The sequence below is a fragment of the Bos taurus genome, chromosome 4 (assembly GCF_002263795.3).
Source record: "Bos taurus isolate L1 Dominette 01449 registration number 42190680 breed Hereford chromosome 4, ARS-UCD2.0, whole genome shotgun sequence".
Classification (NCBI taxonomy): domain Eukaryota; kingdom Metazoa; phylum Chordata; class Mammalia; order Artiodactyla; family Bovidae; genus Bos; species Bos taurus.
Genome location: NC_037331.1, coordinates 31,119,894 through 31,144,904, shown reverse-complemented (window position 1 = coordinate 31,144,904; position 25,011 = coordinate 31,119,894). Strand labels below are relative to the sequence as shown.

The following is a 25,011-nucleotide window of genomic DNA, read 5'->3' as shown; positions in this document are numbered from 1 at the left end:
GGATGTAAGGCGCCCAATATGTCACCAGCATCTATTCTGATATTTTCTCCTCCTCCATCACAGGATCCCTCTCTCCCACCAGTAGGACACATTCAGGGCCCAATAGGTTCTGTGTCCTACCCCTCTGGCGTTTTTCTCATGTTTTTCCTTCTTGCTTGAAGGACCCACATCCTCTTTTCTGCCTGACTGAATCTTCCGCACTCAGCTTGAGGGCACAGCTCAAACTCCCTTCATAGACTTTTCTTTGCCTGTCTCAGGCCAGAAGCATCTCCCTGCTCCTGTGAGCTGCAGTGCTCATTATTCACACTCAGTTGGCAATTACCAAGACTACAACACTATATCTTTGTTTTTTTTTATATGTGTAATCTAGTCCTGGCTCAAGTCTTAAGTTTGAACAAACTGGGAGATAGTGAAGGACAGGGAAGCCTGGTGTGCTGCAGTCCATGGGGTCACAGAGTCAGGATCAACTTAGCAACTGAACAAGAAGTCTTAAGATCCTTGAGGGCAGAGTTCACAGGTCATTCTTTTTTCCTTGCATGGCCATATTTCCATATATATTTGCCAGTTGTCTGCCATATGAGGGCTGAGAGTATAGTGGTAGACCAACATAAACCAACAAAGGGCCCTGATTCCTTGTAATCCTTAGTTGTCAACTTTTTTTTTCTAAGGTGAGTAACTTTATTCAGTTCTTGCAAGTCTTAGGCAAAGATAGGAGCCCTGTGTCCTACTGATAAGGAGTAAAACTACTGGCTGCCCCTTGCTGAAGACAGATTGATCTGGGAGGTGAAGGTTCACAGCCATCTGGACTAAGGCCCTGTTGGAAGAGTCTTGCTGCCAGGGCTCCACAATTCCTGCCTCCTGGAATGGTGTAAACAATGATTCACACCACGGCAGGCCTTTACGCTTTACCAAGCACATTCATCACACGCATCAGCCTTTCAGGGAAGGTCAGGTTCCAACTTGTTAACAGAGAATCACCTCCAGGTCACCAGACTTGCATCTATTTTGCTCAACACCTATCATAATGAACAAAAGTTTTAGACTTTAATGATGAATGTGCCAAAGAGAGGACAGCGTGGGGGCTCTTTGACTCGTAGCAGAATACAGAGCCTATTTCGAAGTTCTTAGGCGAAAACCATTTCTGGGATTAGTAATTACGATTTGGGGCCAGGCTGTGAAGAGGAAAAAAAAAACAAAACCACCTTGTGCGCCCGGCGGGGTGGTGGTGTTCCCCACTTCCTAGCTCACGGGTCGAAGTTCAGGTCGAGCCCGGCATGCAGGAAAAGGGGGTGAAGTGGGACTTTTCAGCCTAAAGGGAGTAGGGGGATGGGCCGGGCAGTGGAGTGGGTTTGGTGGTGGATTCTGGGAATCCGCACCTGTGGAAGAGACGGTGCTCAAGGTTCGGGGAGTGGCTGCGGGGGCCGGGTCCGCAGGCGGAGGTGTGCCGCGGCGAGGGCGGGGCGGGGCGGGGCCAGGCGCACCTGGGCGGAGAGGGGGAGGTGCGCGGGGCTGAGCCTGGCGGGGGCCGCGGCGCGCGCCAATGGGCAGCGGCTGGCAGCGCGCCCCGCGCCCGAGCCGCAGTCGCGCCCTCTTGCTGCCTGGCGAAGGCGCGGACGGCGCGCGGAGGCGAGCGCGGGGAAGAGCCGCCGGTGCCACTGCCGCCGTCAGGGCATGAGGATGGCCGTGGGTTCCGTCAAGATGCAGCCGCCGTGCGAGAGCCCGGCTCTGGCCGCGGTGGCGGCCGTGGCGGCGGCGGACGGCGCCCTGCGCCGCAGCCCCAGCGCGCGCGAGCCGGAGCGTGAGCAGCTGCCGGTGCCTCCGCGGCCGCGGCTGCGGGACCTGCCGGCGCTGCTGCGGAGCGGGCTCACCCTGCGGAGGAAGCGCAGCGCCGCTGGGGGCCGGGTGAGTGGCCGGGTCTTGCGCGGCCGGAATGGGCGTGGGAGGAGCGCACGTGGAGCCCGCGCCCACCCTCCGGGGCGGCCGAGGAGGGCATCTGGAAGTTGGGGAGGTGCCGCGAGTGGGGCGCTTGTGCCGGACTAGGCAGAAGAGGGGCCCGGGAAAGCGGGGTCGTGGGGTGCCCCCCGCGGAGCGGCGGTTTCCCTCTCCCTTAGGTGCACCTGACTTAGCCCAAGCGCACCTGGATTCTGGCCGCGGGACCGTGAGCATCGCCGGAAGAAGGGCCGTTTGCCTTTCTCTAGAGGGGGAGCTGCAGGTGTCCGGTGCCTAACGGCCGGCCCTGTCCCAACAGCGAGCCCAAGGCCCCAAGCGCGGGACCTCAGTTTTCAGGAGGCATGAGACGTGTGCACTGCTGTCGGACGCCTCGTTGCAAGCTTTGGGCACCGACACTGGCTCTGGCCGCCGCCACGGCCGAGGGACAGACGCCGGAGTTGGAAGTTCCGGGGCGATCTGTAGCTCCTGGGCTCTCCAGTCGCCAGCACTTAGTTCTCGGCGACGCCCCCAGAATCTTAAATATTGACTTCCTGCTGGTGTGTTCGGTAGGATTTCCTGGTGGAGGAGTGTCCCTCGTTGGGTTCTAAGTGCATCTAATGGCCCGAGCAGGTCAGACATGTTTTGTGGTTAAGAGAAGCGGGACGGCCTGGGATCTCTCATAAGTCACTCAGCAGGCACTACTGACTTACGGGTGTCCCTGCTTACCAAGGCCTTGGGCACCTTTGGGAGGTTTTACTTAGCTTTTAAAATTTTTGCATCATTAAGGAGACATTACCAAGAAGGTACCACAAGGTAGACATTTTGGTCTGCAATTTTGAAAAGAAGTGGTTGTCTGCCTTAAAAGATCTTGCTGGGGGACTTCCAGCTCTTGAAAGATAGGTTTGTGAAACTTGAGCGTTAGGGAGAAACACTGGGTTTAGTATGGCTTCCTTTGGGCAGGAAAGGGTCTGAATTAATGTTGAGTCTTTGGCCTTTCTAGGCTGTGTACCTCCTTCCCTAAGAATTCTTCCCACATAGAGATGACTGTACATGATCTACCTTAGAAGGATGTTTTGAGGATTAGCTGAGCAGTAATAGGACATCTTTAGGTCAAATGACCAGGGGAGTTTAGGAATTACTGCAAATGACCTTACCATGTGGTGTACAGGGTACAAAGAAAGTGAGGAAATGTGTCCCAAAGATATGATAGCTAAATAAACACAAAAATCAGAGTTAGAGACTTTCCAGGAGTCTAGGGAAAAGTAGGTTAAATCGTATTCCTGTTACCCTTGATAGTTATTTTTTCACTGCACAGAATACTGAGGACATGAGGGCAGCCAGGCAGTCTGTGAGGAGGATCGCCCAGGGTTTCTGTGTAAATAGATCTGGAGTGTTCTTCTGCATAGAGACTTGAATTTCCCCCTGTCTGGGATGTTGTGGTGTACCTTGCCAAAATACATATTTACTCTTATTAATTATTTTGAATGTGGTTACTTCAAATAAGATATACTTTATTAGCCCTTCTTTGGTTCTAATATTGTATTAGTTCTCCTTGTGACATTCCAAATACATTTCATAAGTGCAGGGCCAGTTTTTTTTTTTTTTTTTTAAATTGGGGGAAGATTGTCAAGTTTTCTGACATTGGAAACCCATAATTTTCAACTGTTTTCCCTCCTTTGGCTTTGGAACCACCTTTGTGATCATGGAACCTTCCCATCAAAGGAGTTGGAAAGGGTTTGAAAGAAAGAGAAAAATAGGTGAAATATGTATTAGTTTGTTCAGGCTACCATAAAAAAAATACCATAGACTTACACAACAGAAACGTGTTTTCTCACAGTTTTGGAGGCTGAGAAGTGCAAGATCAAGGTGCCTGCATATTTAGTTTCTGGTGAGAACACTTCCTGGCCAGCAGACAGTCACCGTCCCTCTTTGTCCTGATGTGACCATTCCTTGGTGCCCGTGGAGGAAAAGAGATGGCCTTCTCTCTCTTTTTTCTTTTTTTAAACTGAAATATAGTTGACATACAATATGATGTTAGTTTCAGGTGTACCACATACTGATTGGTATTTGCGTACATTAGAAAATGACGTAATGATGTAATGCTAGTTACCATCTGTTCCCATACGAAGTTATTACAGTATTATTGACCATATTCCTTATGCTGTATATGACATCCTCATGGCTTATGTATTTTACGACTGGAGGCTTATACCTCTTATTCTTGTTCACCTGTTTTGTGCTACCCCCATCACTTGTTTATTCTCTGTATCTCTACTTTGATTTTGTTTTGGTTTTTAGATTCCATATGTAAGTGAGATCATCCAGTATGTTTTTCTCTAGCTTATTTCACTTAACATAATACCCTCTAGATCCATCCAATGGATTGGTTGTCACCAATGGTAAGAATTCATTTTTTTTAATGGCTGAGTCATCTTTCATTATATGTATATACCCCATCTTCTTGATCCATTCATCCATCAGCAGACACTTCACTTACTTCCATATCTTGGCTGGTGTAATAGCGTGGCAGAGAACATAGGGGTGCATATATCTTTTCCAATTAGGGTTTTTGTTTACTTTGGATTAATACCCATGTGTGAGATTCCTGGATCATATGGTAGTTCTATTTTAATTTTTTGAGGGATCTCCATCCTGTTTTCCATAGTGACAGTGCCGATTATAACCTTAACCAGTGGTACGGCAGGATTCCCTTTCCTGTGTATCCTCCCCAGCACTTGCTGTTTGCTGTCTTTTTGATGATAGTCGTTGTGACAGCTGTGAGGCGATATCTCATTGTGGTTTTGGATTCGTTTCCCTGATGATTAGTGATGTTGAGCATCTTTTCATATGCCTGTTGGCCATCTGCTTATGTTCTTTGGAAAAATGTCCCTTCAGGTCCTCTGCCCATTTTTTGTTTTTGGTGTTGAGTTGTATGAGTTGTTTGCGTATTTTAGATCAACTCCTTGTTGGGTATATCATTTGCAAAAAGTTTACGTACTCCCATTCAGTAAGCTGCCTGTTCGTTTTGTTGATGGATTCTTTCACTGTGAAAAAGCCTTTTAGTTTGATGTAGCCCCTTTTGTTTATTTTTTCTTTTGTTTTCCTTGCCTGAGGAGACAGATCCAAAAAAGTATTGCTAGACTGATAGCAAAGTGTACTGCCTATGTTTTCTTCTAGGAGTTTTATGGTTTCAGATCTTATGTTTGTAAGTCCTTAATCTGTTTGGAGTTTGTATATGGTGTTAGAAAGTGGTCCAGTTTGATTCTTTTGCCTGTAGCTTTCCCAACTCTATTTATTGAAGAGGCTGTCTTTCCTCTGTTGTATGTTCCTCATTTGTCATAGATTAACGTGGGCTGCCGTCTATGGGGTCACACGGAGTCGGACACGACTGAAGTGACTTAGCGGCAGCAGCAGCAGCAGTGTGCTGTATAAGCATGGGTTATTTCTGAGTTCTCTATGTGCCAGTACCACATTGTTTTGATATAGATACTGGCATCTGTGTATCTCTTTTTGTACCAGTACCATACTGTTTTAATGACTGTACCTTTGCAATATAAACTGTTTGAAATCAGGGTATGTGATACCTGGAGCTTTGTTCTCTCTCTTAAAACTTGCTTTGACTATTTGGAGTCTTTTGTATTTTCATACAAATTTTAGAATTTTTTGTTCTGATTCTTCGATCTCTCTCCTTTTCTTATAAGGCCACTAATTCCATCATGGAGACAGCACCCTCATGACCTATCTCACCCTTAGTACCTCCCACAGGCCTTCCAGATACCAGCATCTTGGGGCTTATGGCTTCATTAATTTTGGGGGAACACAAATAGTCCATAACAGAAGTGTTTGAAGGAAAGAGAAAAACACAAGCAGTGTGTATCAAACCAGTGGGTGACTTGTAAACACCTGGGGTCATGTGGTTAGCCCCTTGGTTAGGGCAGTGATATTAATGCAAGTAAATCATGGCTAAGCTCTTTGTGTGGACCTTTAGTTCTGTATGTCATGAGCTGTACTTCTGGATTATAGCTGAGTGATTATAGGGACAAGTTAGCACAGATTCATTACCACTGGTAAGAAAGTAGCTTTGTGTATTACATAAGCTGGTAGGAAAGTTTGCAATTTCTGTATTGACCAAGATCTGATTTAGGAATCTGTGTGGCCCTTGCCCATGCTGCCTTGGGCTGTCCCAGATCTTAACAATCTGACATCAACTGTCATCAGATAAGCTCTTTGTGAGTTGTGTTGCCCAACCCAGGTGGCTTGTAGGCTGTCTCTTATTGGGAGAATATAAGCTGACATTTGATTGTTACTATAGAACTCCTGGTTCCTTGGTTCAGTCACTTATTGTCATACTGAATTCAGAATGCAAGCTGATTAAGACTCTTTGCACCTCTTTAGGCTAGGTGGAATGACTAGCTTTTTCTTACTGCCTCCTAAAAAATCACTGCTAAGATAAGGGACAGATTGAATTTACACCAAAACCATTTAATTTTCTTTTTTAACTTTGTGTTGGGGACATTATGAAAGAACAATGTAATTACTTCCTATCTTTAGCTATTAACATTTTATCAATTTCATTTCACTTATTTCTCTTTTCCCCACTTTTCTTTTGTGAGGGACTGGTGTATTTTAAAACAAAATCCTAAATATTGTGTCATCTCACTCTAGTGTTTCAGTTTACATCTCTGATAAGGACTTTGTTCCTTAAAAAAAAAGTGTGCCTTTCTTGCCTAAAATTTTAATAATAATTCCTTAACATAATTCCCATATTTAATTTTTCTCAGAGATGTCTTTTCACTTATGATTGGTTGCAACCAGGAATTAAGGTCCATGCATTGTGTTTGGTTGTTAGGTTTTCAAATCTGTTTTATTTTATAACCATCTCCTCCCCCCGTTTCTTTTTTCATGCCTTTGATGTGATGGAGACAGCAGGTCGTTTGTCAAGTAGAATGTCCACTTCTGGGGTCACTTCTTACTTGTGATGTTGTCTAGTTTGTTCATTTATTTTCCATGTTTCCTGTAATCTGGCAGTGAGATGTAGTGGCTTGATTAGATTCAGACTTAAGATCGAGCATTCTTGGTAGGTATTACTGTGTATAATCTGTTGCATCGCATCACGAGAGGCATGATGCCTGAATGTGTCCCTGCTTGAGATAACAAGAGTGATTAGTGGGTTCAGGTGGGGTTAACTTACCTTTCTACCTTTCGCCTAATGATTGTAACACCCCTGATAGTTGTAACCCAGATCCATTTCATCAGAGGTTGCAAAATGATGATCTAAACCTATCATTCCTCTTGCATTTATCAGTTGGAATTCTGTCTATAAAGAATTTACTCTCGAAAAATAAAAAATTTACCCTCATGAACTACTTGGGTCTTCTGAAAAAAAGATTGTATAGGAAGGACAAGGGAAAGGCTTGATTTTTTTTCCCTTTTATCAATTTTCTGAGTTATGATTTAATGCCCTAGCAACCAGTGAGTTTTTTTTCTTTTTCAAGTATCAGTAAGATCTTAGATTTGTTTGTAAGTTGTTTGTAAATTTGTTTCAACCCATTGAAGGCAATAGTCTTTTTTTGATGCTCAGTTTTTATTTATCTCCTGCGTACTTCTTAAAAGGCCCTAGTAGTCTCTGATACCTTTCTTCCTTTTCAGCACAAGTTATTCTAAGCATATCTTTTCCCATTTCCTGGTCCAGACTCCAAATCAGCCATTTTCCCAAGGAGTACTGATTTTTTTTCTTCTGAAAACCATTCATGTCCCTCAACTTTTGCCTCTCATAGTGGTTGAGTTTTTTTTTTTAACCTTCTTTTTAAGTCTTTCATCTTAAGTTTTTGTTTCATTAAAAATTCTTCTCATCAGGCTGTTTCTAAGACTGTCATTTTTTCCCTCTAATGAAATAACTGGTAGCTACATTCCTTCTTTCTATATATACTGTTGGAGCGCTGGGGCTACCTTATTTTGGGCTTTGGCTGCTGGAATATTTTCTGCAGTGTTCCACCACTTTCTTCATCTTCTTGAAATCTGTTTCATTTACCTCAATCAGAATGATTCACCGGTCGTGCCAGTTTGACTGTTCACCCAAGTCTTCCTATGATTCTCAGCCTTTGGATCAATTTTCTCTGCCTTGACCTCTTCCCTTCAGCCACTCTTCACTCAGGCAGGGTCTCAGTGGCTCTTCAGACCTGAGAAACTGGAAGTTCTCTCTTTTTCATTTACAGCCTGTACCCTGATGCACGTGTGTGATCAGTTCAGTCGCTCAGTTGTGTCCGATTCTTTGCAACCCCATGAATTGCAGCACGCCAGGCCTCCCTGTCCATCACCATCTCCTGTGATCAGTCATGTCCAACTCTTTGCAACCCCATGGACTGTAACCCACCAGGCTCCTCTGTCCATGGGATTTCCTGGGCAGGAATATCAGAGTGGATATTTGCCTTTTCCTTCTCCAGGGGATCGTCCCAACCCAGAGATTGAATCCCACCCTGGTGACTCCCTCTCAAAGAAGAACAAGGCTGCCCATTTCCTGTGTCTGAGCTGGAATGCTTCAGGCCTGGCTTACCACCCTCCTCCGCTGGAAATAAGACTTTGTCGATCGAGAAACACGTTCTGCTCCAAGTTATACCAGTATGGCCAACTTATAGTCATTTTATACACATATCTCATAGGCAAAGCATGTAGTTTCTTCCTTGTATTTAAATTAAAATCAGTGCTAACACTTCATAGCACTTAATTATGTGCCTTGTAGGTTCTGGTATAAACTTTTAACGGTCACTACAAGCCTCTGTGATAGATGCTTTTATTTGCATTCTACAGATGAGGAAGGGGGTTCTCAGGTGGTGGTGCAGTGGTGATGAATCCGCATGCAATGCAGGAGATGTGGGTTCAATCCCTGGGTCAGAAAGATTCCCCTGGAGGAGGACAGGGCAACCCACTCCTGTATTCTTGCCTGGAAAATCCCATGGACCGAGGAGCCTGGTCGGCAACAGTCCATGGGGTCAAAAAGAGTTGGACACAACTGAGTGCACTTGTGTGCACTCACACATACACACACCCCCACACTCACATACACACACACACACAAATGAGAAAACTGAAACCTAGAGGTAACTTGCCCAAGATCACTGAGTGGGCGGGATAAGGGAGGTTTGAATGCAGCCAGTCTGGTTCCATAGTCCATGTCCTGAATTGACTCTCAAATGCACTGAGGACCTAGGGTCTATTTTTTTTTCCCCTAAATGTCCATTGTTGTTGTTGTTCAGTCACTCAGCAGTGTCAAATTCTTTGTGACCCTGTGGACTGCAGCACGCCAGGCTTCCCTGTCCTTCATCATCTCCCCAAGTTTGCTCAAACTCATGTCCATTGAGTTGGTGATGCCATCCAACCGTCTCGTCCTCCGTTGTCCCCTTCTCCTGACTAAGTCTTTCCCAGCATCAGGACCTTTTCCAATGAATGCCCATAGGCTTTATAGTACCTGCTGGTATGACCTTACCCCTCTTGAGAATGGTCAGTACATGCTGTTGATAATGCCACACATTAACTTTTCTGTCATTGGAGCACACAAGGGCTTGTGGTCCTCCTGGGATTGAGGTGGAGAGGTCGGGGGAGGGGAAATGCTGTGGTTATAGGTGTGTATAGTAACTAATAGTTACTAAGATTAAAGTTCGAAGTCAGTGTGTCCTAAGCAAAAAACTCGCAGGCCTATCGTCATCAATCCAAACAGTTTGTGAATTCATCCTCCCTACTCTTATCTGCTTATGGTAGCCTGTCAGAAGATAAAGGTCATTAAAGGAGGCATGCATCTTCCAGGAAAGGTGAGTCAGATCAGATAGGACAGCACGTGTTGGTCTTATTTAAGAAACAGTGACTTCTGGCCAGCTCAAACTTTGAGTTGCAGGGCCACTACTCTCTATCCTCGCATGTTATTCTCTGAGCTCTTGAAGCCTCATTTTCTTCCGCTGTTGTGAGATACACTGTGGGTCAGGTTTTTCTGAGAATAGAGGCAATGTCTGGGAAGCTTTGGGCACCTTGCAGCTTAAATGTTTTCTTCCCCAGCTGTATGCTTATTCTAAGCAAATGGACTTACATAGACATATTTATGGAAATCTAGGCATAAAAAATTTTGCTCTTGTATGCAGTGTCAGTTTCCAAGTTTTTAAAAATCGTGGTGTCCTAACATAGAGTGAATATTTTAGGTAGTGTCTAAATACTGATACCATAACAAAACAGTCTGAGGTTCACACTTGCACTGTCTAAAATGGACTTGGCAGTAATTGGTAACTTGTGAAGCTAAAAATAGAAGGAAAGGTGGGAGAAAAGTCACTGGGGATGACTCTGAGCGCTTGTGACTTTCTTTTTGCCTCAATGTTGCATAACAACCCTGGTTAGGAATACTGATCATGCTAGTAACACTATGTTATCAAGGAGTACTTTGTGAGAGGTTATAAGATTTTATGGGAAGGCAAAGTAGTTAAAATCAATGGCTGCCCCCACCATGGTTAATTATTGTTATAATAAATCATTTATTTATAAGTCCATATGGAAAAGGGAGAGTTCAGGGACAATATCGTGGATTCTGGCATGTCTTTATCAGATTGAAATGTCAGTAGTCCTCTAAAAGGAGAAGGTATTTTCAACTTTGAGAAAATTACCATCTAGAGAGGTTTAATAGCCTTCCATGATCACCCAGGTAAGAAGTAGTGCAGTCAGAGTGGGGCCCAGGACTATCTGATTACAGTCTGTGTGGCCTTTCTGCAAAACCATGTTGTCTAAGTGTGTGTGTGTGTGTGTGTATGTCTGTGTGCATGCTCGCTCAGTCGCCAGGTCATGTCCAACTCTTTGTGACCGCATGGACTGTAGCTTTGCCAGGCTCCTCTGTCCATTCTTTACCACTGAGCCACTGTACCCTGTTGTCTAAGACATGGATGTAATTATGACATGTTGAGCACTGAAACAGTGGGTACCCCAAGGAACTCCAGTGGTAGAATCCCTTAGTGTGTGGTATTTATATAAAACGAGGGGTGCCCTAGGCATTTCAAGTTTAGTGCAAAACACAGCTTACTTTCTTTCCAGTGTCTTAAGCAAATGGCTTCCAGGATTCGTCTTTATCCACTTGCAAGGTTTGGTGATGGCTTGAGCAGCAGCAGCTGTTTGTCATCCCTCTGCAATACCAGCCATTGTTCAAGAAACAGGAAGGTTTAGGATGACTCATTCGGGAAGCCATTGCTCTGGAGATTTGGAAACTGACTGGCTGCGTATTGCAAATAAACTTGGAGATTTATATAAAGCAAGTAGCTTCCTTTTCTAGAAGACTGGAAGAAGAGGTAGAATGAGTTTCTGATAACCCAGGATTTACATTTCTGATGGTGACTTGTTTGATATTTAAGAAACATCTGATTAGGAAGTGGGAACTATGCGTACCTATCAAAGTAAAAGAATCCATTTACAATTGAATCAAGTCATTGAGAATACACAAGTGTCTTTTACTAAAATTAAGCTTTGGCCCATTTATCTTTTAATGGATGTGATTACCTGAAACAAATAGCTCTCTACTTCCCCCCCCCACCACAATCCCAGGCCTTTGCTGGAATCTGGGGTGGCACCCTAGAAAAAAGCATGTGCAGGCATAATTTTGCACCTCATTTCAGAGGGCTTGTGGATGTTCTGAAGCCTGGGTCACCACACACCCCTAGTTAGAAGGCCTTTCTTCTAGAAGCAGTACCATGGTTCTGTAATTATTTTACTTTTCATCTTTCCTTCCTCTAAAAATCTGGCATAGTGTCAGGTGCTCAGTCGGTAAATATTTCCCCAAATTAAAGCATTTTAATGGCTGGTTGAATTGGAAATTTATTCACCTCAATGCAGCAAAAGCTTCAGTGAGTCCTGGGAGGTGGTGGCCGTGGTGATGATAATTGTTATTATTTAACAAATTCTCATGTAACATTCATCATCTCGGGTTGTTTGAGGTACTTTCTTGGGGTTGTTTGAGGTACTTTAAGAACATTAATCACTGAACCCTCATAACAGCTGTGTATGACTGATATTCTCTTTGTCGTCGTCTTGTCTGAAGTGGAGAATGAGGTTCACAGATGCTGGCTAGATTGCCTGAGATCACCTATTAAGTGGAGAAGCTGGGCTTTGAACCCAGGAAATCTGGCTCTGTATTCCAAGGTTTACCTATTCTGCTGCATCCTTTCTCCAAATAAGAGAATGTATTTTCTTGATTACAATCTCTTTCTCTTTTTCATTTTATTACTTTTGAAATAGGGATGTTTGTTAAATTAATATGATCATTTAATGGAATAAAACTTTTTTCATTTCGAAACTATTATTAAATTGATAGTGTATGTTAAAATTTGCTTCCCAGGTGGAGATAGTGGTAAAGAACTAGCCTGCCAATGCAGGAGACATAAGGGACGCAGGTTTGATCCTTGGGTCAGGGAGATCCTCTGGAGAAGGGCATGGCAACCCACTCCAGTTCTTGCCTGGAGAATCCCATGGACAGGGGAGCCTGCAGGACTACAGTCCATAGGGTTGCACAGAGTGGACACGACTGAAGAGACTTAGCATGCATGCCATCTTGAAATCTTGATGTCTTAAATTAAAGCTGTAATAAGCCATGTTTTACTTTTTAAATGTAGCTGCATAGTTTATCTGTCGACATAGCAAAGTAAATCACAGCTTTAAAATCGTGCATCCAGGTCACTCACTTCTGGATCTTTCCCATGTATGCGTGTTACTAAACTTTTGTTTGATTTTCTCCTGTTAAAAAAATAAAATAATGCATACGAACAAAGTGTTAGTTACTCAGTTGTGTCCGACTCTTTGTGACCCCGTAGACTGTAGCCCTCCAGGCTCCTCTGTGAAATTTTCCAGGTGAGAATACGGTAACAGGTAGCCGTTCCCTCGAACCTGGATCTTCCACATTGCAGGCAGATTCTTTACCATCTGAGCCACCAGGGAATCCCAATACAAACAAAATCCATATCTATTCATGAAGTGTGAAAATTTTAATGAGTGCATTAACAATTTATCTGAGCACTGATAATTGCTTAGGTAATGCTTTAAATGACAGAGGAGAATACATATAAATTTTTTCCTACAAAAAGTATTATCTTTAAAATAATGTTGAAGGTGAAATTATAGAAAGTTTATTATTGGTTCCCTTCAGTTTTTTTTTTCCCATAAAATTTAAAAGGTAAACTTCCCATATGAATTTCTTATTTTTTTGAAACTAACAGCCATGAATATACACAAATGCCGATAGAGTTTAGACTTTGTCTTTGAGTCACTGTACACTGTGTGGGAAGATGGCAGATCTTACCTTCTGGGACTCAGTTAATCTTTTTTATGTTTTACTTGCTTTTTTCATGAGGCTTTGGCCTCTCCCTTGTAAAGTGCTTTTCTTTGCTTTTTGTACCATTTGTGTTATCTGTAGAAAAAACATAATTCAGGATTTCTAATACAGGCGAAACAAACCTTTCTAAAGTTAGAGTCCAGAAACCCAGGGCTTCTGCAATCTAGCTGGTTGTCTTCCTGTATTTTTTTCTAACTGGTCTAGCAACTCACTGCAGCCCCGTTGGTGCTTTTGCTGTTCAGTCGAATTTGACCTTGTCAGATCATTTACCTGCAGCTGTTCTGAGGTGTACACGCAAATACTTGTGATTGCCTAACACTTTTGCCTCTGGTGCTGACTGTAAATTTGTTGTACTCTCTCCTGCTGCTATTGAGGGAGGTGAACAGCTTATCACTTCTGCTTGGTCTAACACTCTAAATGTTGACTGTAAAGAACAAGCGCTACAAATGGTACACTCCATCATACTGTGTTGTGAATTTATGTATAGGTATGAGATCTTTTGTAGGGAAAAAAAAAGAAACTGTGTGATGTTGCTTTTAGAGAGTAGGGGAAGTATGATGCCTGTTTCAATCCATTGAAATAGAATTTGGCTTTGTTATAATAGAAAAGACTTTTTTTTCTTATGTTTTGTCATTTACCGGCTGTGTGAATAAGTCAGATAACCTTTCAAGTTAAAATGGAATGCTGGTATTCTATCATGCAGTTGATGGTGGCAGAGGGGACCAGTTTTCATTTCTTGGCCCCTGTCTGTACAGCCAAGGTCTTTCTCCATTGAGATGCCAGCTCAACCCCCAGTACACTTTGGGGGCATGTTTTAGGCAGAGGGAAAGATGGGTCTTAATAGTCACCTCATCTCTGGAGTTAGAGAGTGGAAGATAATGATTTAATAGAAAGAACATTTGAAGGAGGAAGATTCTGATTAAATCGAGAATCCATCATATCAAAAGAGTAAAAATGATGTTACCTATGAATTTGTTTCCAGAAGATTAAATCATTTGTTTGGCCATAAACAGAATTCTGGGAGAGGAGTCAGAAGAGAACTTGTGTCAGCAGCCCTTTGTATCTGGGGAGAGTTTACCAGGTGGTTTTATCTTCTTTTAGGTGAGAGGTTTGTTGCTGTTTCTTGTCATCAGGGAAAGCTATTTTTTAGATTCAGATTAGCATCAATATTTGTTTTCCTCTACTGTTTCAAATTTATGAAAAATCTTCAAATAGCACCCGCTGAAACGCTGAAATTTCTACTCTTCTTGGCACATGACTTTTTTTAAAATAAGAAGAAGCCTGCTAGTTGTATTCTAATCTACTTCAAATATCCCACGAAGTTAGAGCTTAATGAAACTCCACAGGGTCAGTTCATCAGTAGCTGGCTGTTCACACTGCTGTCATTTATATAAGGCTTTATATTTGCAGAATGCTTTCTCATACTGTGTTCATAGCTCTGAAGTAGGTATTCCTTTCTTATACAGACAAAACAAGTTACTGAGTTTTTCCATAGGCCACTTCTGTGAAGCAAAGATAGTGCCCACCTCACAGGGAAGGAGAGGAAGCAGGTTAAAATGCACAGCACTTTTCAGACGAAACTGGTTTTGTGGAGAAGGCTTAGTGTGAGCTGCTGCTGTTGTCATCGCTGCCATCATCATTGTCTCCTGAAATGACAAATCTGAGGGATTTCAAGATCAAGCCCTTGGAAAAGCTGAAATAGATTTTATTGGCTATAGTGACCGCAACTAAGTAGGAAAATGGAGGCTCAGACATCGGTATCTTGCTAAAGGTTGTAGTGAGGAAGTTCAGGGTCAAGGGCTCCTTACACCTGAAGCATCTCTGATAGGATATCCATGGTCGTCCCCCCTAAAATGTCAAAGATGGGGTCTAAAGGAGGACTCCTCAAACAGTAGCATATACATACATGAGAATCCCTGAGAGCTTTTTAAAGCACAGATTCCCAGGCCCCAGTCTTAGAGACTTTGATTCCATACGTCATGGATGGGGCCCAAGAATCTGCATTTCTGTGCAGTTCCAGGTGATGCTGATGCTTCTGGGACACGGACCACACTTAAACACCAGTCAAAAGGGCCTTAAAAATTTGATTCCCTTCAATGTCAGAAAATTTCTGAGGCCAGGAGTCTACCTGCTGTTCTGTTTGCCACCTTCATGATGGAAGGACAAGCCAAGATGGAAGACCATGACTATAAGAACTTAATTAGAATTAATAATACTGGAAACTACCCCTGATTGGTTTCCACAGAGTAACTGGCAGTTGAAAAAGTCATGAGCATTTGAAACACAAAGGGCCCTTGGCAGCTGGCCTACTGATTCTCTGTCCATCCCCTGTCCTCTCTGTTTCGTTCCAGTCTACACCTTGGAGCCTGCCCTCTGGATAGTCATCACTGGGGCTCCTGCCATGTGGCTTTGGTTTGGGTTCAGTCACTGGAAGGCCAGGGGAGGAGCGGAGTCAGGGGTGGGTGTCTGTGCCCTCTGCCGCTTCTCCTTTTCTGTGTAGTGCCGGCAGTGCCTGTGCCTGTCTGTTACCAGCTTCAACAGGGCAGCCTCTCCTCCATTACTTCAGCTCTCTCCCGTCTCCAGTAGACCTGTGTCTTCCCTGGTCCCTCCTGCCTGTGGCTGTTAAAGGCTTGTCATTCCCAACCCCTATGTTCTGTAACCTCTCCTGCTGGCTCTCGGAACCTTGCCCACACACCTTTGATAGGCTGTCTTTTGAGAGGATCCTTGATTGATACTGGAGTGGAAGGAAGAGCTCCCAAAAGATGGGAAGAGTGATGGTAGAAGGTGTAGCCTTGGATGAAAAGAACATCATGAGTGGAATGGGCAATTGGTGGTGAAGTTTATGTCAAGGGGCTCCAAAATCACTGCCTATGGTGACTGCAGCCATGAAATGAAAAGACACTTGCTCCTTGGAAGGAAAGCTATGACCAGCGTAGACAGCATATTAAAAAGCAGAGACATTACTTTGCCAACAAAGGTCCTTATAGTCAAAGCTATAGTTTTTCCAGTAGCCATGTACGGACATGAGAGTTGGACCATAAAGAAGGCTGAGCACTGAAGAAGTGATGCTTTCGAATTGTGGTGCTGGAGAAGGCTCTGGAGAGTCCCTTGGACTGCAGGAAGGTCAAACTAGTCAATTGTAAAAGAAATCAACCCCTAATATTCATTAGAAAGATTGATGCTGAAGCTGAAGCTCTAGTACTTTGGCCACATGATGTGAAGAGCTGACTCAATGGAAAAGCCCCTGATGCTGGGAAATATTGACGGTAAGAGAAGGGGATGTCAGAGGATGAGATCATTGGATGGCATCACTGACTCAATGAACATAAATTTGTGTAAACTTAGGGACATAGTGAAGGACAGGGCAACCTGGTGTGCTACAGTCCATGAGGTCCCAAAGAGGTGGACATGACTTGGTGACTGAATAAGACAATAAGAGGTGAGGAGTGCAGGAAAGGGGTCTTTAAATTGATTCTGGATCAATCACAGAAGGTCCCAAGAGGTCCCTGGGTGAGAAGCTACAACTGCTAGAATGTGACCCAAGTGTCACCCCTAAGCGTAAACTTGCACGGCGAGGGTTCAGAGGAGTTTTTTAATGAAGAACGTACGTTCCTCTTCGACAGTTGCCTAACAGTTTGTTTTTTCCTCTCCTGCCCCTGCCGTTTCCCCAGACACCCCTAGTGTTGTTAGCCTCTACACAGGGGTCATAAGGTCTTTCTGCGGCACTTGGATCTTGCTCCGTTTTGTCACAGTATTTTGAACATATTCTGAAGTGCCTGCCAGAACTACATTCACAAAGTAACAACTAGTGGAATAGAATAACCACGCCTTCAGTTCCTTTGTCCATGGGTTCCAGTGATGGGCATATCAATAAGATGAAAAATGCTGTTCATGGTTTTGATCCTCAGCTACATCACCCTCTGCAGTACCCTCACCATGAAGCAGGACCATAGCACAGACTTGTACCAATTCTGTATGTTTATCAGTTCTTTTATATTGAAATCTTATGCCCAGGTTGAAACTGTTCAACAGCTTTTAGAGTTTTTTGGTAGGGGTGGGTAGTAAAGTTTGTCTTAATCAGATCAGATCAGATCAGATCAGTCGCTCAGTCATGTCCGACTCTTTGCGACCCCATGAATCGCAGCACGCCAGGCCTCCCTGTCCCTCAACAACTCCTGGAGTTCACTGAGACTCATGTCCATCGAGTCAGTGATGCCATCCAGCCATCTCATCCTCTGTCGTCCCCTTCTCCTCCCGCCCCCAATCCCACCCAGCATCAGAGTGTTTTCCAATGAGTCAACTCTTTGCATGAGGTGGCCAAAGTACTGGAGTTTGAGCTTTAGCATCATTCCTTCCAAAGAAATCCCAGGGCTGATCTCCTTCAGAATGGACTGGTTGGATCTCCTTGCAGTCCAAGGGACTCTCAAGAGTCTCCTCCAACACCACAGTTCAAAAGCATCAATTCTTCGGCGTTCAGCCTTCTTCACAGTCCAACTCTCACATCCATACATGACCACAGGAAAAACCATAGCCTTGACTAGGTGAACCTTTGTTGGCAAAGTAATGTCTCTGCTTTTGAATATGCTGTCTAGGTTGGTCATAACTTTATTTCCAATGAGTAAGTGTCTTTTAATTTCATGGCTGCAGTCACCATCCGCAGTGATTTTGGAGCCCAGAAAAATAAAGTCTGACACTGTTTCCACTGTTTCCCCATCTATTTCCCATGAAGTGGTGGGACTGGATGCCATGATCTTCGTTTTCTGAATGTTGAGCTTTAAACCAACTTTTTCACTCTCCACTTTCACTTTCATCAAGAGGCTTTTAGTTCCTCTTCACTTTCTGCCATAAGGGTGGTGTCATCTGCATATCTGAGGTTATTGATATTTCTCCCGGCAATCTTGATTGCACTTTGTGTTTCATTTGTCTTAATACTTTGTCTTAAATGGTTTAAAGATAAAACAGGTCCTTGAGCTCAGATTTTCTGTTGTTACAATTCTTTAGGAAGAAGAAAAGCTCTCGAGGAAAAATGAATTCTGGAATTTTTTCCCTCTTCTTTCTGTGTTTTCATATACCTTTGTGTCAGAAAACATGACTTTGGGAGGGAGTTGGGAGTGTGACCTTACACAATTGAGGCAAATCTTGGTGAATCATCTCGTGTTACGTGGCACAGGTTTCAGGTACATGAGCCGTTTGTTTCTCCTGAATTTTCCCTCCTTTCTAGTTATTTATCCTGAGGTTTTGGTGGCTGGACACCCTGAGAAGATAAGACACAGAGGAGAGGATCCCAAGTCCACCAGGAAGGCCATGGTGAATTCCTGGATGGAGGCTGCCTTGACATGGTAATGTGTGAATGTCAACTGTTAGTGAAAATTGACCTGAGGGAATAAGGGGGTTCCTAGTGCAGATGATCCTCAGAGAGGCCATATCCTGTCCAGGGAACAAGGAGGAGGCCGGCATGGAGGAGGGGGGCCCCATCATAGGCTTCTTTTCCAGTCTCGCATCGTGGGATGAGGATGGTTCTTGCTGATCTGCTTTGTTTCCACCTCCTAGGGTCGGGGTCCTCCCTATGCTCCTCCCTGGGGAGAGAGCCTTTCTCTTGCTGTATCTCCATCTCTGGTTTGGCCCCAGGAGATCTCTGGGAGCCCTCTCTGGTATTTTAAGGACTCACCTCCTTACTCACTTCCTTGGGATGAGCTAGGCATCTTCATTATCAGTTTGGTTGCCTTTGGCTCCACAGGGCCTGCTTTTCCCTCCTCCTCCCCCAGCTTTGTTCCCTAAGGCTGTTCTGGTGGGCTGTGCTCCCAGCTCATCTTCCGTGAATCAGCTCTCCCTATTGTCTGCTCTCCATGCTTCCCTGCACAGCCCTCCTGCTTCTTCATCCTTTTACATTCACCTGGCCCCAGCTGAGGGCTGTTTCATATAAACGAGGATGCCACAAGCCCCTTTTAGAAATCTGGGTGATTCAAACCCACTTTTACATGTTAAAGGTTCCCTCTTTTTTAGGTGATTTAAGCTCTTACAGCAGTTTTATCTACCTCTCTTCCTTAACTTCCCAGGAGAAGAACTTTTGCATGGGCTTGGATAACCACTGTCTCACTGGTCTGCACTGGGGGATGCAGAGTTTACAAACATTGTTTTCTAATTAGTTTTCATTTTCCAAACTACCTCCTTTAAATAGAGACTTCTATCTTGGTCCAAAAGATGTGTACAAGAAGGTATTGCTCTGGTGAGAACTAAGGTTGTGAAATGCAAAATCAGTTTCATTCCTTAATGGCAGTAATAAATGTAGAACCTTCATTTAAGCAGTTAGCTTTGGGAGTACAAGGCTGGACAGATGACAAAATAAAGTGGATTAATGATTTTGTTAATCAGTTCTTTCACCACAGGCAGCTTCATAATAATCCCAGACTGCAGTCCAGTGAGTCATCCTCACTTTTGCATTTCCTGATATCTTTTCTTTCTTCTAAAAATCTACGTAAGGTACCTATCATCTGATTTGTCAGGATAGTCTAGGTTTTGCTGCAATAACAAAAATACCACAAAATCTTTGCGGCTTAACACCATAGACGTTTATTTCTCATTCACTGAAAGACCGTTTTGTGTCTGGGTGCTCATCACCAGGAGCTGTCCTCCATGTGGTGGCTCTGCTTCCATCGTAGGACATTTCTGCATCATCATCACCTTCCACTATGACTGCGAAATGTGAAGAAAGAATGGAGAACTCCACAAGGGTATTTAAATACACCTCTCTGAAGGGTGTTTTGCTGACATCCGATTGGCTGGAGCAAGTCGTATGACCTCATTCACTTCAAGGCACGGGGGAACGTGTCCTCTTCCCAGGAGCTTTGAAGGAGAAAGGAGGCACAGATATTAGGAGTGTCTACCTCAGGCTCCAGAAACTGAGAATTCAGAAATGAATAAAGGCATAATCCCCGTCTTTCGGTCCAGCTGGAGAGGTAAACAGGTTCATAGTATTACAATATAGTCCTATAAAACTGTACAAATTACAAATTAGCATGGTAATGACTGTGGTAGAACAGAAAGCACCTAAGAGCACAGAGAAGAGCAGGGCATCTACCTCCCTGGCCTGCAGACGAGGGAAAACCCTCCAGTGGGAGTGACATCAGGGCTGGGCTTGTTCTCCAGCTTGAGGTCTCCTTACCTTGGTGAGAGTGGTATCCGGCCTTATTTATGTGCTGCATCCCAGTGAAACTAATGTTTGGAATACAGCTCCAAGAAGTAGGCTTATCTTTTCTTTAAGACCTCAAGAAAAAAGTGAAAGCAGGCTATCAGCAAGAGAAAAGATCTGCCCGTTCCCATGAAAGATGACACACAGTGTCCTTCTAACAGAGGTTTGCAGGCACTGTTCTACTACTCCTAAGCTGTCATGCTCCTGACAGTTCTTTGATCTCAAAAATTAAACTTGCTGTTACAGTAGGAAAAGAGCAAAGCAGGTGTAAAATAACAATCAGGGTTAGTTATTAGGCAGCAAAGGTTGCGTGTACTGTACTTTGATTTGCCCAGAGATTCTGACACATTTTACATTAGATATAAATGTGAGTGGTGTGTTAACAGTGCAAAGAATTTGCTTTATAGACGGAAGGAGACAGGCTTGTCCTCAGATCTGATAAAGCCACATCCTTACCCTCTTTCACTGCTCTAGCCCCACTGGCCTTGTTGCTGGTCATCCATCACAGTGGGCATTCTCCCTCCTCAGGGCCTTTGCACCTCTTGTTTTCCTTGTCTAAAGTCTTCTTTCTCCAGATACCTATTCACCTACTTCAAGTCTTTATACAAAGGCCATTCTCTTGATGAGATGTGCCAGGCACCCTGTTTTGGGTTGAGAACCACTGCATGCAGTACACATATGGGTTTGGGGATAGAATAATGTTGAGACTATATGTGGATAGGATCTAACAGTGAAGGTTGTAGTCCCGTCTGTTGACAAAAACATTTCATAAAGTTTAGGTGTATGGGGTGCAGAATGGAGAAAGGAGAGGTTGAAGGCAGCAGAATCTGTTGGGGGCTGTTGTGCAGGTAACAGGAGCTGAGGGCCTGGTGTGAGATGGAGGTGTTGGGAGTGAGAGGTCTAAGGGTGGGGGAAGGTCAGGATGCTAGGATTCAGCGATTTCCTCTCAGTTTTCATGGGGAGCTAAAAATTAGCAAGGACTCAGAATAAATTTCTTGTGTTGAAAGGAATATAACTCTCAGAAGCATGACCAGATGTGGTGCCTATTCTATACAGAAGGTCTCCTAGAAATTATGAGAATGTGTGTATGTGTTTGAATGAAAAATTGAGTATAAGTCAGCTTTTATGATGAAAGAAGAGGGAAAGGGGGTTCTTTTAAAATGACTAAGTGGTAGTGCTTGTTTTTAGGACATAGTTTGAAATTTCCACTTCTTGGTTGGCGCAGAAGAGCTGAAGGGCAGCCTGCTCCCATTCTGCTGGGTCTCTCAGGGTTGCTCCTGCCTGTGACCTCGGGCACATGCCTCCCCGCCTGTCCCTCCCTTCCAGCCTTGACCTCAGGCTACATCTGCTCATCGCCAGGTCTCTACCTTCAGTACCGGCCAGCATTGTGCCAGCTGCCCTCCAGCCCCACCTCGGGTCAGGCGGAGGAAGGTAAAAGTAGGAGAGCATAGAAAGGAGAATTTAATCCTGCTTTTTTTCAATTCTTAAATTTCTCTATGAAGTCCAGGGAATTGTGGCCTCAAGATACCCATAGCTGCTTGTCTCAGTAGACTCAGGTAGAAAATTGTAAATGTTTTCAAGGCTTACCTCTCAAAATCCACCTGCCTTCTGCTTGATGTTGAGAAAAACAGACAGACACCTCTCTTCTTTCATCAATTTCCTGACAGCTCCTGCTTCTCACCCGTAGGATGAGAATTTGACTCATTTATGTGAGCCCCATAAATATGTGTACCCGGCCTCCACGCCTACCTCCCTGTCACCTCGGTCCTCAGGTAATTGAGTTGCTGCTGGGCCAGAGTTCAGAGTAGCCTTTTGTGTTCACTTATACTTGTCTCTCTAATTGGATTGGGGACTGAGTCAATCGGGGATTTGATTGCAAACAAGAGAAACCAACTCTGAAATTACTAGAAGGTGTTGTAGGTCATCCTACAGAATTATTGGAAGGCTGGAGAGGTAGGCTTCTGACAGGGCAGGAACCAAGGATGTTTCCAGAGAAGAAACCATAGAATGTAAACAATCAAGAGCCTGAATGGGGACTTCCCTGGTGGTCCAGTGGTTAAGACTTCACCTTCCAATGCAGAGGGTATGGGTTTGATCCCCAGTCTGGGAGCTAAGATCTCACATGCCTCGTGTCCAAAAAACCAAAACATAAAACCGTCATTGTAACAAATTTAAGAAAGACTTTACAAATGGTCCAAATGAAAAAAGTCTTAAAAAGGCGTGAATGTTGAGAACAACCAGCTTGGGTCTCTCTGTCACTTGCCAGTTGAACAACCCTGGACACATCTCTTAACCATTCTATGCCTCCCAGCATAATTATCAGCGAGAAATGCATTCATATTTGGAAGAAGTACTTAAACAGTGACTGGCAAATAATAAACCGTATCTCAGTGTTCGGTGAGTATGCGTTTCTAGTTGAGGTTGTGCATGCCTATACATATATTTTGGCTTTTAGCTGGTAAGTGTAATTACTCTCTGGGCTGCAGGCTTTCCTTCTGTGCCCCCAGCTGCTGCTTTGCTGGAACTAGTTTCTCCCTTATCGCTAAAGGCCAAACGTTTGTTCAAGGACAGTGTTTCAGTTCTTTGTGGTTCCCTCAAAACCATTAATTCTGGGACATTATTAACAACAGAAGCACATAAAAATCACAGTCTGTGCATTTGGGGCTTTAGTTTTACGTGGCCACCCTGAGCGATAGTGTAGTCAACTTTTTTCTGCCACTTCTTGTCTTCTTTTTTTGATATTATGTTTTCATGGTCATTACTAATATCCCCTTTACTCTTTGCTCCTGATATTCTGTTCTGAGAGAAACAGCCAAAATAAATATTGTCATAGACAATAAACCATCTTACCTCTGAGAAGGGTTTAGGAGTCCTCTCCCATTTTTAAGTGTAGCATTAATATTTAAACATATTAATAATTAACATAAGTGCTTATTAGTGTTATTTAATTATTATTCATATTAAATACTTTTTTAAAGTACGTTTCTGAAATACTTATTTTTTTCCCTCTTTGATTTTGTTCAAAGACAATTATATCTATTCTTTTATTGAAAGAATCTTTCCTTTAAGATTATTAAGAGTGTTGGTTGTTTTGGCAAGCCACGGCATAGTCCATTTATAGAGAAGCTTTACTTAAAAGCAAAAAGTCAATGACTTGGTGTAGTCCATGCGTTGAATATGCTGTTTTAGGTCCCAAGTTTAGTTCACTTCAGTCGCTCAGTTGTGTCCGCCTCTTTGCAACCTCATGAACTGCAGCACACCAGGCCTCCCTGTCCAGCACCAACTCCCAGAGTTTACCCAAACTCATGTCCATTGAGTCGGTGATGCCATCCAGCCATCTCATCCTCTGTCGCCCCCTTCTCCTCCTGCTCTTAAGCTTTCCCAGCATCAGGGTCTTTTCAAATGAGTCAGCTCTTCACATCAGGTGGCCAAGTATTGGAGTTTCAGCTTCAACATCAGTCCTTCCAATGAACACCCAGGACTGATCTCCTTTAGGATGGACTGGTTGGATCTCCTTGCAGTCCAAGGGACTCTCAAAGAGTCTTCTCCAACACCACAGTTCAAAAGCATCAATTCTTTGGTGCTCAGCTTTCTTTATAGTCCAACTCTCACATCCATACATGACTACTGGAAAAACCATAGCCTTGACTAGATGGACCTTTGTTGGTAGAGTAATGTCTCTGCTTTTTAATATGCTGTCTAGGTTGGTCATAACTTTCCTTCCAAGGAGTAAGCATCTTTTAATTTCATGGCTGCAATCACTGTCTGCAGTGATTTTGGAGCCCAAGGAAATAAAGTCTGACACTGTTTCCATTGTTTCCCCATCTATTTGCCGTGAAGTGATGGGACTGGATGCCATGATCTTAATTTTCTGAATGTTGAGCTTTAAGCCAACTTTTTCACTCTCCACTTTCACTTTCATCAAGAGGCTCTTTAGTTCCTCTTCACTTTCTGCCATAAGGGTGGTGTCATCTGCATATCTGAGGTTATTGAGATTTCTCCTGGCAATCTTGATTGCAGCTTGTGCTTCTTCCAGCCCAGTGTTTCTCATGATGTGATCTGCATATAAGTTAAATAAGCAGGGTGACAATATTCAGCCTTGATATACTCCTTTCCTGTTTGGAACCAGTCTGTTGTTCCATGTCCAGTTCTAACTGTTGCTTCCTGACCTGCATACGGGTTTCTCAAGAGGCAGGTCAGGTGGTCTGGTATTCCCATCTCTTTCAGAATTTTCCACAGTTCGTTGTGATCCACATAGTCAAAGGCTTTGGCATAGTCAATAAAGCAGAAATAGATGTTTGGTTACTCTCTTTCTCCACACAAACAGACATATAATATCTAGGTATATGGGCGTGCATTTCAGCCTGATTTTGCTTATGTAAGTATGTAAGTAATATCTATCAAATATTTATTGAACATTTTAAAGATTTAAATAGCTAAAAAGTTCTTTCACTGACTCTTTAACATGAATATTGTAGAATCATCATAATGAAATGTAAGCATTTAATATGAATATATGTAAAATAACAATGGGTTCAGGTTGATC

The 25,011-nt window shown here is 43.6% G+C and overlaps 1 protein-coding gene across 2 annotated transcripts in view; it reads left to right on the top strand.

Moving 5' to 3' along the window:
* Positions 1 to 1,600: 1,600 nt before the first annotated feature.
* RAPGEF5 (Rap guanine nucleotide exchange factor 5) overlaps positions 1,601 to 25,011 on the top strand; it is a 235,203-nt gene continuing 211,792 nt past the window's right edge. For both annotated transcript variants that reach the window (XM_010804110.4, XM_005205289.5), the window contains exon 1: positions 1,601 to 1,902. In XM_010804110.4, the coding sequence (XP_010802412.2) occupies positions 1,672 to 1,902 (231 nt within the window). In that variant the 5' untranslated portion in view covers positions 1,601 to 1,671. The remainder of the gene's footprint in view (positions 1,903 to 25,011) is intronic.